The 12,456-nt window shown below is 47.1% G+C and overlaps 1 protein-coding gene across 1 annotated transcript; it reads right to left on the bottom strand.

The window, feature by feature from the left end:
• Positions 1-250: 250 nt before the first annotated feature.
• Positions 251-11,183, bottom strand: CALM1 (calmodulin 1). The gene is made up of 6 exons (NM_001244210.1): positions 10,989-11,183; positions 8,196-8,226; positions 7,103-7,246; positions 4,846-4,952; positions 4,287-4,422; positions 251-4,106 (listed from the first exon to the last, which is right to left on the bottom strand). Exons 1-6 carry the CDS (start codon positions 10,989-10,991, stop codon positions 4,078-4,080), a joined length of 450 nt encoding a protein of 149 aa, NP_001231139.1. The 5' UTR covers positions 10,992-11,183; the 3' UTR covers positions 251-4,077.
• Positions 11,184-12,456: the final 1,273 nt, after the last annotated feature.

The following is a 12,456-nucleotide window of genomic DNA, read 5'->3' as shown; positions in this document are numbered from 1 at the left end:
TTTCACGGTTTTGGATTTTCCAAATAAAGCAAACGGAAACATTCCTATGCCAAAAGAGTGTGTGAAAATGTCAGCTGTTAACGCCTGAACTTTAAAGCCAGGGTAAGGCTGTCGTGGGATGTATGGCTGGTGTTTCTGGCTCCTCACCTACGGTAGCCCAGGTGACATGACATCGGAGAGCAGGTCGAGCTTGTTCGTTGAGCAAAAGAGATGGAAAGCATCGTGAGCTAAAAACCTACAGAGTTCGCAGTTAGAGATGAAAGGCTGCAGAAATGTTTATTGAATACAGTGCCAGGTTTATAAATAAAACTTATTTACAATTTCCATAGAGTTGGTCCCCCATCAGAGAGGTGGTTAAATCTCCAAACAGTTTTATCTCAAGATTTACAGCAACGTTCAGGTACATGTCCTTTGCAAATCGCCACGGTGAAGGGTGACTTCGGGAACAAAACAACTACCACCATCTTTGCTACAGACGTGTTTAATGATCATTATGATAGAGTTGGAGAAAGAACACACACTCCACCCATGCCACTACCTTCAGACTCCGAGGGATACGGACAGCAAAGTATTTCTGTCTCCTATAGGGCAACTTCAAGGGATTGAAAAGGAAAAGAGTAACCGCCAGCTGAAGGGATATTAAGACACATTCGTGGAATCGAGTCACTGCCAAAAGGATAAATGTATTTCAGGATATACAGTAATTAATTCAAATGTTTAAAATAATTGAATGAACGAAGAGCAGACCTGACCAAATTTACATTCTTGGTTTAGGAAGAAGTTCCCAGTATGCTGAGGGGCTGCTAATATGCTGCTACTCCGACGGGCCACAGCAGCACGAGGCCTGCTGGACGGCCACGCGTTACAATATGGTTACAAGTACAGTCAGACATGCATTTATAAAGAGAATATAAAAATATGTACAGTAGCTAATTTTCAATGTGTCGTTAAGTTGCCGAAAGACATCAATTAAAGTGTGCAAAAGTTCGTTTGTCAAAAAATCAGAAAAAGCCTTCCTTGGCAACAGTGCATCGAAAGCCCATCTGAAATCAAGATACATTTGCCTTGCTCAACACCTACCCCAAACAGATGGAGAACAAAACTATGAAAGTGTGTGCCAAGTACTCAGCAGTTTTTTATGGCAAGTCTCAGGCTCAAGCGGGATGCCAGTTAAACTAGTCACTTTATAGATATAAATATATGTATATATTGATAGAGCAGTTAGAAGTAGGGCGAGAGTTTACAGGAAGGTGCTGACCAACTTTCAGATGCTGTCACAGCATCCAGCTAGCTCCTCTCACAAACCCCCACGGGCTGCAAACACCCAAGCCCTGGGCTGGTCGTCCTCTCAAAGCCCAGAGAGAAAGGCTACCGTGGACTGGACGTCCCCCTCTGTGCAGAACTGGAACTTAGCATCTCCTGGGGGAAAGGCTTCTGGTTCCCATACAGGATCCTGGCCATTCAAGAATCTGGTTTCACAGGTAGTCTCTTAGGGAGTTCCCATTGTGGCTTGGTAGTAATGAACCCAACTAGTATCCATGAGGTTGCGGGTTCGATCCCTGGCCTTGCTCAGCGGGTTAAGGATCCGGCGTTGCCATGAGCTGCAGCATAGTCAGACACGGCTAAGATCTGGCATTGCTGTGGCACAGGCTGGCAGCTGCAGCTCCGATGCGACCCCTAGCCTAGGAACTTCCATATGCTGCCCGTGCAGCCCTAAAAAGTGGAAAAAAAAAAAAAAATCCCCAAAAACAAATGTAGGTTTTTAGGAAAGACTGCAGGACCACTAAAATGGAGTCCACCAAGCTTCCAGGAAAAAAAAAATGGTGAAAGGGTAAGACAAAAGGCAAGGGTTTTTAAAAAACAAGCAAAATCCTCAACCCTATTTAAAACTACCAAGAGGTCATGGGCCACAGGCCTAGGACTGGGTCAACAGTCAGGCTACTTCATCTCCCTGCAAGAAACATCCAACCAGAACCAGAAACGCCAGTCCTATCTCACCAGAAGAACCCCCGAGGTATTTGGAGATGTTCCTTCCAGATTCGGGGAGTTATGAAAAGCCAAGCCTAGCTCATGACGTCAACTCCTCCACCAACCATCAGTCTAAGGACCAGCAGCAAAGGCAGGTGGGTGGGCTCCTCTCCACTGCTCTGACCCACCCCTCTGGCGAAAACTAATGAGCTGTAAAATGCCAGAGAGACAAGGAGTAGGAGAGGGAGAAGCCGAGGGTCTCTGCAAATTGGCCCCGGATGCACCCATTTGGCTGCCAAGAGCTTCTCACTGCCTCACTAGCAGCCTGCCACTGTTCCCTGGCAAATTAAAACCTCCCACACAAACATTCAAAACCCAAATCTCCTGGCTAATAAGATACAACCAGTTAATACCCTGAAAAATGCACATCCAGCCTTCATTTCAAAAAGAGCTCTGCACTAAACTCAACAGGCCTTTAAAGGGACTTTTAAGCAGACCAATCCCACTGCAAAGACCAGGTACCAGCATCTCTTGGTTTGGGTTACAGGTTTATCAAGAAACACAAAATTCCCTGTGGGCTGGAGTTTTACTTTCAAGCTTGGGGGCTAGCACTAGTTTTACTTGGGGGAAAAGAGCCAAGTCAACTTAATTAAAAAAAAAAAAAATGAAAAGGAGTCTAAGGTTAAGTATAATCATAAATTAAAAATTGTGATTCAAAAGGTGACTGGTAGTGTCTTAGGCATGAAGAGACTGGCTTAGAAATTGACTACTGCTTCTACCACACACAGCAAGGATTGAATTACAGACACACTAAATCATGTCTCTTGCACAGATGGTCTCAAGTAGTTACATAAAACAGGTCATCAGCAGCACAACTGATAAGAACCCCTAAATACATGCTTGAGAGAAAGTGGTTTTTTTCCTTCATTAAGAGCTCTACTGCCTGAATAATCATTAAGTTACCAAGATTCACTCCCCCCCCCATGAAAATACAAGTAGACCTACATGTCCATAAATAAGATGGAGCGATCAGTATCTGCTTGGCTTTAGGCAAGGTCTCAGGCTCAGCGGTTGGTGCTGGGATGTTGGGAGGAAACCCAAGGCTGGGCTGTGGGCATTTAAAGGTACACTGGCCTCCCCTCCAACTGCCTTGTCCCCGTTTAGATCTCAGCTTTACAAAGCATTTAACACCACTGTAAGTTAATGGTCTTTTTATTGGAAAAAAAAAAAAAAAAAAAAGACTAGCATTTACAACTTGGAATGGACGTAAATTGTAATTTCTTGAACAGCAATGTTGATGGTTGTGCTGAAGTCCACAGCCACAGCCTACTCTGCTGGCTCCAAGTCAAGGTTCAGAAGGTTTTAAAAACAGAGAGTCCAAAGATGCTCCCTTGATAAAGGTTTCTTTTTAAAAATTGATATGAACGGTGACAGCCTGACACCCATTCCGCTCTAGCACAACGCAGACAATGCTTAAACCAACCCTCGCAGGCATGCCACCAGGGTGTGTCATGGCCACCGTGGGTCGGGGCACAGGGAAGTTACAAGAGGGCCATCCTGCCAATGGGGCCACGCCTGGAGTTTATCCTCCACCCATTTCGCTGCACAGCATCCTGAGGCGCACCAATTTTACATGTCTGTTTTCAGTAAACCAGCTAGGACAATTTATACTAACAAACTGAACTAGAACCCCTTTGAGTAGGTTTTGAATTTGTTTTTTCATTTTTCGTTTTTAATACAAACGCCTGACTGTGCTCAATTGTCAAGCTGCATGCATGAAAAACTGGCCAGCCCAAACAGTGTATTAATCATGAGCAAATGGACCTGCAAGGAGTCCACTAAGTGTTTCCTTATCATTAAGGTAGGACAAGTATTTATATCGGAAAACTGATGTGTAGCTTGATCTTTAGGGGACAGGACCACCAACCAATACATGCAGATTTTTTGTGTGTGTGGACAGAAGGTACTTCTGACATTCAGTTTTGCTATATAGAAACAGAATGAGTAAATGAACTTTTTCTTTTTTTTTTTTTTTTTTTTTGCAAGAGGTAAGTAAAAGATTCAATTTGATTCTTCTAGAGGGGGGAAAAAGGAGTTGAAAGTAGGTCTTCATTTTGCAGTCATCATCTGTACGAATTCTGAAAAGACAAATAATCATAAACTTTCGGTTATCTTCAATAGCAGCTTTAATGAACAGAGCTCTACTCTGCCCAAGGGGGGGGGGAAACATCAGTGAATGTCTATGAAGCGGTGAACTTGTGTACAGATCCTAAAGGGAACGCCAGTGAGCACTAAGCTAAAGAAATGTAGTCTATTACCTTCGTAGTTGACTTGTCCATCTCCATCAATATCTGCTTCTCTGATCATTTCATCTACTTCTTCGTCTGTTAGTTTTTCTCCTAAGTTTGTCATGACGTGACGTAGTTCTGCAGCACTGATGTAGCCATTGCCATCCTGTGAACATCCAGCAGAGGTTACCGACAGGGACTCGCAGCAGCTGGGTGCGGGCAAGTCAGCCACGACGTCGTTACGGCCCTCAAGTTACTGACCACCCTGTGTAGGTCGACAATTCTCCAGTCTCCAGTTCCCACCTCTACCTACTACATACATGCAAGGCAGCCAACGCAGAAAATACAGGGGCTTTTTAAAAGGAACGGAAATTGAAAGTAACAATCAAGAAATTTGGTTCAAAACTTCTCTACTATTTATTATGCTTAGTCTCATCTGATAAGGTTACTGCATTTGAAAGTGAGATTACAGAGGCTTAGGCAGTTAGGTAAGTGTTCTAACTGGAACAGAATGTTAAAGCTTTTAGAAACGATAGCCAAAAAGAGCCATATTTAAGGAGAGTCTGCAATGCAGAGGCAGCAGGCTTACCTTGTCAAAGACTCGGAATGCCTCGCGGATTTCTTCTTCGCTGTCTGTGTCTTTCATTTTCCTAGCCATCATAGTCAAAAATTCTGGGAAGTCAATGGTGCCATTACCTCAAAGGAAAAAAACAAAAGCTCATGTGAAATAAACACGCCAGTAATGCTACTCCACAGTGATAATTTTAGAACCAGTTTATAGAACAGTAAGCACTTGCTAGGACAAACTGGGAAATTATTTTATTAGGATTAAGCATCTCAGGTCCAAACTATTCAAATACTTCACAGGGCAACTTCCCATGATTCGCGTAATTCAAACTAGGAATCAGTGCCCAGGACAGCATTTAAGGATGCAAAGAAAACTACACATATGAATTCTTAGCCACCTAAGGATTGGTACAGCTCTGAGAAAAAAAAGCACACAGCAGTGCAGGCTGGATCTTTCCACTCCCAAGAGAGGGACTTGAGGGTGCTTTCCCCTGAGTTTGGGAGATCACTGAGATCTACTCTGCCTGGGCTAGTGATGCTGATAAAGCCTATAATTGGGCCGACAGGAAGTAGGCAATGTTTTCAGGAAAGAATAGGCTTATGAGAGGGGAAATGCTGACTTTGTTACATCAGGGACCATAAACTGTTAGAATGTCTTCTCCGGGAGGCATTTCTCAGCCACATTATGATAAGTCACCTAATCATTTTCTCCCCAACCCAGTATCTTTATTTCCCATTAAGGGAAAGGCTCCGAAGTGTTTTCTCAGCTCGGGCCATTAATATTTAGGAAACCGTGTCAGAAGAATCTGTTCTGTGGCCAGTATTCCAAACAACTCCTCCTTTAAAACCAACAGTTGGATGAAGACGAGCCACCAGATCAACAGTGTAACTTGAACTAAACAGAAATAAAAATTATGTTAAGTGACTCATTTTCACCAGTACCTTTAAATCAAAACAATAATTTGGAGATCCCTTCAAATCTATTTGGCCTCCAAAATTTTAAAGCATTATTGATATTTATGAAAGACAAAATCAATTGTTTGAAAGGCTCTCTTACAGCCACACAGCAGTGTCCTTAGGCATCATATTTATGCATTGCAAATAGTGGATTCCATAGCTTGAGACAACTTTCCCCCTCTTGTTCCCTACAACCTGAGAGCCTAATACCCTGTGCCAGTTCCCAGTTTCCCAGGGCTGACACCAGAACGGGAGAGAGCCACCCCATGTTCCCAGATGGCTGATCACCTCAGCAGTCACACGAGACAGAACTATGAACAACTCTTTCCAAACTGTTAAGGATGAAAACAGTCTTTAGCAGTAGTTAAACGGGCTAAAGCCATTGTTAAAGAGCGGACTCCAAACCCCTGATTCTAAATATGTGACCAGACAAATGTAATTCTACTTTACCGCCTTATGACACCGTATGCCTTCAACGGCTACTAGCAAGCCGACCATAAAGAAAGTAGCCTAGATCCAAACTGTTTATTCCTACCTCATCTTTTAAAACTTTACTAACGTCCTACATTTTTACATTTGTAGATTTGATTAATTTATTTAAACATGAAATTTACCGATTTAATTAGTATGATTTTCAAAAAACTTGAGTGGTCCTTTTGGGGGGTGGGAAGGTGATCAAAACTGTTTACTGATGGAAGGGGGCAATAAAAGGTCTACTGTCCGCTGCTCTGGAGTCCAGAGGCATGAACCACCAAAGGGGACCAACAACTGCAAGGGTTACTGCTTGTTCCTCCTGGCTCCACATCCTCCTGTTAACCTCTATAAATCTGTTCCCTACAGTCACCACGCACCTCACTTCCAAGCCTCATGTGATCCTCAAAATCCTTTCCGTCAAACATACTGACAGCTCCTACTGTATGCACTTCTAAGTAACACCAAAGCCTGCTCTTCCCCCACCTCACTTGGGGTTTTTCTCCTCTTAAGAGACAATGAGCTTTTCTAAAAGTCGGTGGCTATTTACTTTTCCTTCCCCCACAGGACTCAGTGCAGACTCATGGGCCAGGTGATAAAAGACTGAGCCATAGGTCATGGCAAGTTGGAAAGAACAATACAGTGATCCAATCCAGGAAATGTTCTAGACAGTGAGCAGGGCGAAAGGCAGGCCCATAATCTTCTATTTTAATTGTCAACGGCTGTAAGGCAACCACAGAAAGGATCTTTTGCACATGTGCCTTGCTCTGGGGACCTGAAAGACAACTTATAACATGTCTGAACTTGAATTACACAACACGGGCACTCACACGCAGTTCTACAGCCCTTACCATCAGCGTCCACCTCATTGATCATATCCTGCAACTCAGCTTCTGTCGGGTTCTGACCCAATGACCTCATGACAGTTCCAAGTTCCTTTGTTGTGATGGTGCCATCGCCGTCTTTGTCAAATAGGGAGAAAGCTTCCTTGAATTCTGAAAACAAAAGTTTACCACCTTTTAGAATGAATGTCTTTACCCAACCCAGCCACAGCATACCCTTCCCTTGAACTTGCCAAAGCAAGCCGTCCAAGTTGTACAAGTTAACAGAAACTGCCTGGTCTTTATCTACTGAAACAAAGACCACAGCAGTCCTGTTGGGCTGGCCTCCACGCAGCAATCCACAGAGCAAATGTCACTCCTGGTAACCAGTTCCATAAACCTACCATACTCTCACATTTTAAAAGAAGGCTAAGCTTCAACATGCTTACATTAATTCTAAGTGCAATCTGACAGGTGAAGATTGGCCCACCTGTCCCCTTAAGGTCCCTTCCTGTTAAATTTCTATCTACAGCCATAAGAACTCCGTTTCACAGCAACATGAAGAGGTGGTTACCAGAAATGTACATCCCCGCATAACCAGAGTGTTCTCCCTACATGGCATTCAGAGCATTTCAAAGGCATTCCTGGTTTCCTGAAGAGAAACCGTCTCCAAAAAGCCCTCCTGGGAATATTAATTGCCAAAATCTAAACTAACGTCATTCCCTTCCCAATTATTATAGTGGTCCTAACACTCATTTTCACCCATTCCCACTTAGAATAGCAAGTAGAAGCTCTCATGGTGAATTACTGAAAAGAAACTGGGGCATAAGAATTCTAAACTACATGTTTGAATAGCATGCTCAATGCAATCTCATCACATACACAAAGCCTAGCACACCACGAAGCACAGTCAAATACTGAAATATTCTTAGTTCCAGCTCCTTTCACATTATCTACAAAATACTGACAAGGACTAACACTTGACCTAAATTCTCTTATTGTTTTCATTTAAATAAATTCTTAGAAAACTGCTCAGACTCTAGGGGGGAGGGGACACAGGAGTCACCAAAACTAAGTCTACCTAGTTCTGGGCTATTGAAACCCCCTTAAGTCAACAACTTACCAGCAATCTGTTCTTCGGTCAGCTGATCAGCCTACACAGAAAAAGAAAAGGAGACTTTGAGATCAACACAGTTTTTCCAATTACACTTTTAATAGTGATCATTCAAAAAAACCCTGAAAACTTTAGCACTGTCATTCAATAAAAACAAGAGAACCCTTTATGCTATTTTAAAAACAAAGGATGACAGGAAGTGACAGCATCTCATTTCAGGTTTTCTTTTCTGGACCTATGGACTGGACGGCTGTGTGCTCTGAGGTCTAACTACGAAGGGTCAGTAAATAATTTGAAAAATGGCACCTCTAGTGGCAAAAGGCCCATTGCATCAGCTGCAGGGGCACCTCTGAGAAAGAAGAGCGCCACCTACTGCGCCAGGGCCACCGCAGTCCCTTCTTCCATTCAAGAAGGGACCCAGCCGCTGCAGCCAGGATCAGGTCCAGGGGCAGGCTTTTAGTGCACCTTGCGCATTGCTGCGGGCGCTCCAAATCTCCAAATTGGCGTTACATAATGGCACTGGTTTGGATTAACAGGCTTTTATATCTACTTATGGGATACAATTAGGTGGAAAAAATAAATACATTAGCAATGGGTTACCCTACCAACTTCATTTCCATGTAACAAATGCTCTCCATTCGTTTAAACTAGGCAGTTATTTGTTTAAAAGCCTCAAATTATCCCAAGATTCAGAAGCCAGGGAAAAACAGAATGGTCCTACAACCAAGCTGTTACAAAACTGCAAAAATGAAGTACAAAGAAAACTATATTTAAGGAGTCCATACCCTCTCTTTTCTAGAAAAGAACTTTTAACTTTGCTAGAAGATATTTACTCTACCCACTTAGACGACATAAAAGCTGCTTACAGTAAACATACTTTACTAGAGGTGGTAATGGCCACGAAGGTAATTCTCATTTGTATTATTTGGTCTCTGACACACTGAACATGTGCCTCCAGCCAGGGGAATTCCAGATCTCAAAGAGAGCTAATACGTATTTTAATTTTAATGAAGGATGCCTAATGAAGCCAGTTCCAAAACAAGTCCGAAGAGAAAGCTGACAGCATTAACTTTATCCTAATTCCTAAATAAAAACTTTCACAATAGGAATGATGTTCCAATATATCGATGGGGGGGCATTCATTTTTTCAAATTAGAACTGAATCTTCCTTCTTTTCTATCCCAATCACAGCAAGTTGGTTTTCTTTATACTCATGAAGGAGACATGATGATTTATGTAATGCCAGGGCAATGTCTGTCTTGTACAACAGGAAGCGCTGCCACACCTCGCAAGAGGAGCTGTCACTTCACCGGGGAGACAGTCTCATCTCGCCGCAAAATTCTCCTATCAGCGTGGTTACCGAGAACATCCGTCTTCCTCAACAAAGAAATACACCCTCATCATCAAATGGCGTTGACTTGGGGGCAAAGGTACGCCTGAACCTGCCCCGGAGCCTCTCCTCACCCCGCCAAACCAGAAAACACTGCGGGTGATGTCAGCCCTGCTGGCCCAGGGAGGAAGGGGGCTGTGGAAAACACACCCAGCAAGGCGTACAGGCGCATCTGGCAATCTAGAGGCCGCAGAAAAAGCGGAAACGTGGACGGCATCTCCCCTCAGACTGGGAAGCGCGGCGGGGTGGGGGAACGCCGGGCGAGGGGCCAGGCAGGGAAGCACAGCCCCCGATACTGGCGGGTTCAAGGGGTCCAGGCGGCCCGCGGGGTGGGAGGGGCGCCGCCCCTCCCAGGCCAGGGAGACCCCTACCTCCACCCCAACTCCCGGGCTGCGCGGCGGGTGGGGGCCAAGTCTGCCCCGCGCCTCCCACCCCCTTCTGCTCCCCCAGGCGGCGAAGCCGCCGCGCCGCCACCTCCTCCCGGAGCAGAAACTTTGCGTCTCTACTGGAAACCGAGACGCGCGCCAGCTTCTTCCTCCCCCGCCGCCCCCCCACCCGCCCCAATTAGCGCGAGCCGAGCGCCTCCCGCGGGAAGGGACCTCCTGGTGTACCGAGGCCCACGCACATCTTTACTGCCGCACTGGGTGGGGGGCTGCAGGAGTGCGAAACAGGGAGACACGAGACCCGGCCACAAGGCAGGGCCCCGCCCGGGTGCAGGGCGGCAGGCCCGCCGCTTCCGCCCTCTCCGCCCCCCACCCCGCGCCTTCCTGCCCCCACCCCACCCTTCCCCGACTCCTTCCTTCCCAACCCACGCCCGCGCCGCGCCCCCCGGGAGGGAGGAGGAAAGCGCGCGGGGAGAGGGCGCCGGGAAGGGACCGCGATGGGGGTGGGGGGGGCAAGGCTGACGGCGCTCCCCACGCCCGGGCTGGAGCAGCGTGCGCCACCGGCTCGCTCCGACCCATTCATTCTCCGCAGCCCGCCCGACCGGCCGCCTCAGTGCCTGGGTCTAGTGCCGGGCCCCGCCCGGCTCCCCCGCCCCCCGGGGCCCCGACCCAGGCAGAACGCTGCGGGCAGCCTCGGGTGCGGCGCGCTGGATGCACAGATGCGGGGCTGGGGGAGGGGGTGGATGCAGAAGGCTCCGGAGCAGCCGGGGCTAGAGCCCCTGCCCAGGGACAGCCCACGGCCAAGTCCAGCTCCAAAGAGAGATCAAAATTTAAATGAAGATCCCCGGTCGAGGAAACCAAGATGCAAATTCGAATGCATCCTAAACCGCAGCTGCTGCGTAACACCCGGAAAAGAAAAAGAAAAAAAAAAAAAAACACCAAAAAAAGAAAAAACAGACTGAACTAAAAATCGGGGAAGAAATGATGGGCTGGCAGCCGCTACGCCGGTGTTTGCCACTCCCGACCTACCATGGTGTGAACGAAGGGAGGAAGAGCAGAGAGCGCGAAGGTGGCTGCACCAGCGCAGGGGCTGTGACCGCAGGGGTGCCTCCGCTACCGCCGCTACTGCTGCTGCTAGGTGTGCGCTGAGCGCTATGCCGCCTGCGCCGCCGCCGCCGCCTGCGCCGCCGCCCAACTACGAGTAACGGCGCCGCGTCCGCGAGGCTGTCACCACCGCTGCCGAAGAGCGAGTCTGTGCCTCGCGGTATATATAGGGCGTTCGGTATCCCTCCGCCGCGGCCTCGGACGCCTGGCTCAGAGCTGCGCTGTGAGGGCCGGACCTTGCCTGCTTGGCCCCGCCCCCTGGCGCGCCAGGCCTCCCGCGGCCTCCCGCCGCTCCCTGCGCGCCGGCTACTGCGGGGTTGGGGCTCGCGGCTGGGACCCGCGACCTGGAAGCGGAGGGTTACGAGAGAGGCGTGGTGGTCGCAGGACCGGTGCTGGGCAGAGTCCCCGCAGATGCCTACCAAGGCGGGGCGAGGCCAGAACATCTGCATAGCCTCCACTTGGGGCGGCCCTGGGCTTCAGAAGCCAACCGCCCCTCACCCCAGCCCCACCACTCCTGTGGGACCCCAACCTCATATCTCCTACGGCTCCGCTGGGGCATTGGGGTTCCCCTGGCCCCTTGCCCCGGGGTCTTCCGCTGGCTGCCTCTGCTGGGGAGCTGCGGACGGTCCTAGAGTTAGGGTAGGGGGCGGCCGCGGGGAGCTAGGGACACAGGCATTGACCGCACACCTTGAGGAGAGGGGTCTGGAAGGGATAAGCGGTTTTCCTCATACTTTGAAGTAATGTCAGACTAATGTATAGTCAATTGCTAAATCTATGTCGTGCTCATATGCTTAGCCAGTCATTTTAATGTTTTTACGTTTCCACTGAGTTTGGGGGGGGTGTTTTTTGTTTTCGTGTGCCTGAATAATCTTCCTCCCCTACTGTTTTTTTCCTATGGAAAGTACTATTCATCCTGACTCCAGTCTTACTGAAATGAATGTTCTTGTGCATCTTCTATAGACTTTAAAACCCATGCTTTGAATTTGGGGGGGTAATTTTCCTGGTCCTGAGAGAGATCCGATCTTTGTTCATAAATCCATAGAAATAAAGATAGAAAAAAATTGGTATTTGGAATCCCCTAGACCACAGCTGGAACACACAGCTAATTGACTCCACTATGGAGCTAGACAATATTCTAACGTACAATCTTAATTATATTCCTTTTCAAGTATTTTAGTCTTTAAGTATACTAATGCTTTAAATTTTCTGTAAACTAGAAAAAGGACAATATCAGTTATAAATCTGAGACCCTGAACTTTGTAAAAAATTTGACAAAATGCTGCAGTTTCTTTTCTTGCCAAGGCAGAGCACAGAATTTGATCTTTTGTTTACAGGGCCTGGGCAACCGTTGCAAGTTATCATTTGCTTAATCTTTCAGAGGATGTGGCAAAGT

This window comes from Sus scrofa, chromosome 7 (assembly GCF_054392235.1).
Source record: "Sus scrofa isolate SSC_HxYL_T2T_F1_AM1 chromosome 7, Sscrofa_HxYL_maternal_Yorkshire_Landrace_v2.0, whole genome shotgun sequence".
NCBI classification, from domain to species: domain Eukaryota; kingdom Metazoa; phylum Chordata; class Mammalia; order Artiodactyla; family Suidae; genus Sus; species Sus scrofa.
Note: the sequence above shows the minus strand (reverse complement) of the source record. Positions and strands in the feature narration are given on the sequence as shown.